Raw genomic sequence first — 4,831 nt, 5'->3', positions numbered from 1 at the left:
GATTGCAGTTATAGAAATATCAGGAGAGTGCATGAAATAAAAATAACTGTTCTGTAAGGGTGCTAACATGAGATTATGGTTGGTATTTCAGATATGTACAATTCCTGAAGAAAGTTTTGTCTTAGCCCTTTTGTTATGGATTTCAGCTAAGACCATTGGCTTTTTATTTTTATTTATTTATTTATTTTTTTTGAGACAGAGTCTTGCTCTGTTGCCCAGGTTGGAATGCAGTGGTGCTATCTTGGCTCACTGCAACCTCCGCCTCCTGGGTTCGAGCAATTCTCGTGCCTCTGCCTCCAAGTAGCTGGGATTACAGGCACATGCTACCATGCCCAACTAATTTTTTGTATTTTCAGTAGAGACGGGGTTTCTCCATGCAAACTCCTGGCCTCAAGTAATCCACCCGCCTTGGCCTCTCAAAGTGCTGGGATTACAGGTGTGAGCTACCACGCCCAGCCTATTGGCTTTTTAGAGAATCGTATAATAGTGTGTCATAGTAGTTATGTTCAGTCAACACAGCTGGAAAACTTGAGAGAGCCCTTTGTCTCTGATGTGTTAAGAGATACTCCTCCCGAGCTGGTAGTCCTAGCCCGGAAAGGTGCCTGAGTAAGAGTATCACCTATTCAGTGTTACCTTGGTAAGTGATTGACAAGACTCCAAGGGAACAAGAGGGGTAAAGCAGGGAAACAAGTTGATAATCATTTGTGGTGACTTATTCCAGATAAGAATGGCTGAAGGCAGCTGTGGTCCAATGGGAAGGGTCATAGGGTTTGGAGGTCAGAAGGTGTAGGTTTGGGTTCTACCTCTGCCACTTGTTAACTAATTAATGTTAAACAAATCACTTATCTTGGTTTCTTGGCTGTAAAATGAAAATTATAAAATAGTATAAAATAGTATTAGCTGTTTTTATACTATTATTGTACACTTGTGTGTCAGGTACTGTTTTAAACACATTACATAACAAGTTATTCCTCATAGCAACCCTATATATTGTGATATTATTATATTTTTAATGTTGTTATTATTATTATTATTATTACTACTTTTAGAGATGGGGTCTTGCTATATTGCCCAGGCTGGTCTTGAACTCCTGGGCTCAAGCAATCCTCCTGCCTTGGCTTCCCAAAGTGCTGGGATTACAGGCATGAGCCACCTTGCCCAGCTGATACTATAATACCTGTTTTACAGATAAGGAAACTGAAGCCCAGAGAGGTTAAGTAACTTATGCAGGATCATAGCGAGTCTGTAGTGAAGCTACTTTTGAAACCTAAAGTATCTCAATTATGCTGTACTACTTCTCTTGAGGTTAATGATGCTCAAAAAAGTGCTTTGTGAATTGTAAAACACCTACCAACAGTGACTAAAATACATGAGGATATTCAGACAGTACACAGATAACAAATTAAGGAGACAATGGTGGGGCCAGGCGAAGAGGAACTCTCCCAAATATGCTTTAAGGCAGATCCTCTGAAGAGAGACCCTCTTAAGGAAATGATATATTTTCTTTAGAATTCTCTAATATTTATTATAGAACTACTGTATTCAAGACTGTAAGAGGCCAGGTGCAGTGGCTCACGCCTGTAATACCAGCACTTTGGGAGGCCGAGGCGGGCAGATCACTTGAGGTCAGGAGTTCGAGACCAGCCTGGCCAACATGATGAAACCTCGTCTCTACTAAAAATACAAAAATTAGTGGGTGTGGTGGTTTGCTTCTGTAGTCCCAGCTACTCGGGAGACTGAGACAGGAGAATCTCTTGAACCCGGGAGATGAAGGTTGCAGTGAGCTGAGATCTCGCCACTGTACTCCAGCCTGGGCGACAGAGCAAGACTCTGTCTCAAAAAAAATAAATAAGTAAATAAAGACCCCGTGGCAAGCACCCCCTCATTATATCTCATCTACTCCTTTTCCCTGTTTTGGGATTTTTCAAAAAATTCTCTTAGAAAACGAAATGGTACTTAGAAAACCAAAACCAAGTTATTACCTCCCTAAAAGATAAGTAGTCTAACAATTGTATCTTGCTGTATTGCTGTATGGTTTGAGGTTTTGTTGATGTGTCTTAGCATGGGATGATAAACTGAACTTCAGTGGAAGTTTTTTTAAAGAAGTTACTGTATTTGTACCTTGCAGGCATAAAGGATTACAAATTTGAGAGGTTTTATATGGCCCTTTTAAAATGGCTTTGACTTGGTTTTATTTTTTTGTGTGGCCTGGCCTGTTGTGGGGCATTTTAAAAAGTTAATTGAATTGGCCGGGTGGGGTGGCTTATGCCTGTAATCCCAGCGCTTTGGGAGGCTGAGGCACGCGGATCACTTGAGGTAAGGAGTTTGAGACCAGCCTGGCCAACAAGGCAAAACCCCATCTCTACCAAAAATATACAAAATTAGCTGGGTGTGGTGGCATGCACCTGTAATCCCAGCTACTCAGGAGGCTGAGGCAGGAGAATTGCTTGAACCGAGAGGCAGAGGTTGCAGTGAGCCGAGATCGCACTCCTGCACTCCAGCCTGGGTGACAGTGTGAGACTCCATCTCAAAAAAAAAAAAAAAAAAAAAGCTTAATGAGTTAATTGACTTTTGCTGGAAGGCCAACTAATGTAGTAAAACTGGCCTGGGCTTTCCAGTGGTCATAGGTTCCAATCCCAATTCTGCCACTTATTGTAACTCAGTGACCTTGAGGAAGTTACATTGTGACCTTGGTTTAATAATTTGTAGAAGGGGGTTAGTAATAGTTTATTGGATTATCCTAAGGAATATGTAAGATTATATAGTAAATGTCCTTGTGTGGTGCCAGACTCAAAGGAGCTCTGCTCTGGATTGAGCCAAAGCTGTTTTCAGCGACTATGTTGTATGGGGGCACATAAACGAAGCTGTATGCTTTTTCAAGAACCAATAAGAAGCAATAAAGAGATGACTGGAGGTGTTTTTTTCCCTCCACAGGGCTGTGCTTAAGAGTAAAACTTCAGCGATGTTTACCATTTAAACATAAGGTAAGAAAGATGTGTTTTTGTTGTTGTTGTAAAACAGCTTTGTTGAGATATAATTCACATACCACACAATTCACGTAGTTATAGTGTACCATTTCAGTGGTTTTTGCTTGTCTGTTACTCATTTGCTTATCTGTTATTCAGTTGATGGACATTTAGGTTGTTTCTACTTTTTGTCTATTATAAGTAATGCTGCTATGAACATTCATGTATAAGTTTTTGTGTAGGCATATGTTTTCATTTCTTTTCCACCTGTGAGTGGAATCGCCCAGTCCTATGGTAACTCTGTGGTTAACATTTTGAGGAATTGTTTGTTTTCCACAGTGGCTGCACCATTCTGTATTCCCACCAACACTGTATGAGGGCTCCCACTTCTCTACATCCTTGCTAACATTTATTATTATCTTTGATTATAGCCATTCTAGTGAGTATGAAGTGATGGTTTTTTGTTTTTGTTTTTGTTTTTGTTTTTGTTTGAGTCGGAGTCTCACTCTGTCACCCAGGCTGGAGTGCAGTGGCGCCATCTTAGCTCACTGCAACCTCTGCCTCCTGGGTTCAAGCGATTCTGCTGCCTCAGCCTCCTGAGTAGCTGGGACTACAGGCGCCTGCTACCATGCCCGGCTAATTTTTTGTATTTTTAGTAGAGACGGGGTTTCACTATATTGGCCAGGCTGGTCTCCAACTCCTGACCTCGTGATCCACCCGCCTTGGCCTCCCAAAGTGCTGGGATTACAGGGGTGAGCCACCACACCCAGCCTTGTTTTTGTTTTTGAGACTGTCTCGCTCTGTTGCCAGGCTGGAGTACAGTGGCGCAATCTCGACTCACTGTAACCTCCTCCTCCAGGGTTCAAGTGATTCTCATGCTTCAGCCTCCCAGACAGCTGGGATTATAAGCATGTACCACCATTCCCGGCTAATTTTTTTTTATTTTTAGTAGAGACAGGGTTTCACCATGTTGGCCAGGCTGGTCTTGAACTCTTGGCCTCAAGTAATCCACTGCCTCGGCCTCCCAAAGTGCTGGGATTACAGGCATGAGCCACCACACCCTGCTGTCATGGTGGTTGTGATTTTTATTTCTCTGGTGGCTAATAATGTTGAGAACCTTTTCACGTGCTTTTTGGCCATTTGTATATCTTTGGAGAGCTGTCTATTCAGATCCTTTGCCCATTTTAAAATAAGGATGTCTTTTTATTATTGAATTATAAGAGTTCTTTATATATTCTAAATACAAATCCCTTATCAGATATGATTGGCAAATATGTTCTCCCATTCTGTGTGTCGTCTTTTCAGTTTCTTGAAGGTGTCCTTTACAGTACAAAAGCTTTAAATTTTGATAAAGTCTCATTCGTTTTTAATTTTTTTACTTGTGCTTTTGGTGTGATATCTGAGGAAAATGTTTTTAACCCTACTATTGAGCAAGAATATGGATATCACAGTTAATTCATAGTAATTGGTTATAGTTCATGAATGATTCAGGCTTGTCTCTTACTGCCTTTTGTAATTGCTAGGCAATTATGCCTTCTCTATCTTGCTGCTGCCAGGCCTTTACACAGAGTACCCTGTCTAACTTGGAGTTCCTTTCCTCCCATCTCATATGTTCAAATCCTACACATCTTTTTTGTTTGCTATTGAGACAGCGTCTTGCTCTGTCTCCCAGGCTGGAGTGCAGTGGTGTGATCACTGCTTACTGCAGCCTCTATCTCCCAGGCTCAAGTGATTCTCCCACCTCAGCCTCCCAAGTAGCTAGGACTATAGGCATGTACCGCCATGCCTGGCTAATTTTTTCTTTTTTTTTTTTTGAGACGGAGTCTTGCTCTGTGCCCCAGGCTGGAGTGCAGTAGCGCGATCTC

The 4,831-nt window shown here is 41.7% G+C and overlaps 1 protein-coding gene across 2 annotated transcripts in view; it reads left to right on the top strand.

Moving 5' to 3' along the window:
- FAM96A (family with sequence similarity 96, member A) overlaps positions 1 to 4,831 on the top strand; it is a 32,669-nt gene that overhangs the window by 12,531 nt on the left and 15,307 nt on the right. Inside the window, exon 3 of one of the 2 annotated variants that reach the window (XM_011967844.1) lies at positions 2,935 to 2,984. The exons of the other annotated variant lie outside the window; for it this stretch is intronic. Coding sequence (XP_011823234.1) covers positions 2,935 to 2,984 — 50 coding nt within the window. The remainder of the gene's footprint in view (positions 1 to 2,934; positions 2,985 to 4,831) is intronic. 2 annotated transcript variants of the gene reach the window in all.

Source organism: Mandrillus leucophaeus, unplaced genomic scaffold, assembly GCF_000951045.1.
Source record: "Mandrillus leucophaeus isolate KB7577 unplaced genomic scaffold, Mleu.le_1.0 Scaffold12, whole genome shotgun sequence".
Classification (NCBI taxonomy): Eukaryota; Metazoa; Chordata; class Mammalia; order Primates; family Cercopithecidae; genus Mandrillus; species Mandrillus leucophaeus.
Note: the sequence above shows the minus strand (reverse complement) of the source record. Positions and strands in the feature narration are given on the sequence as shown.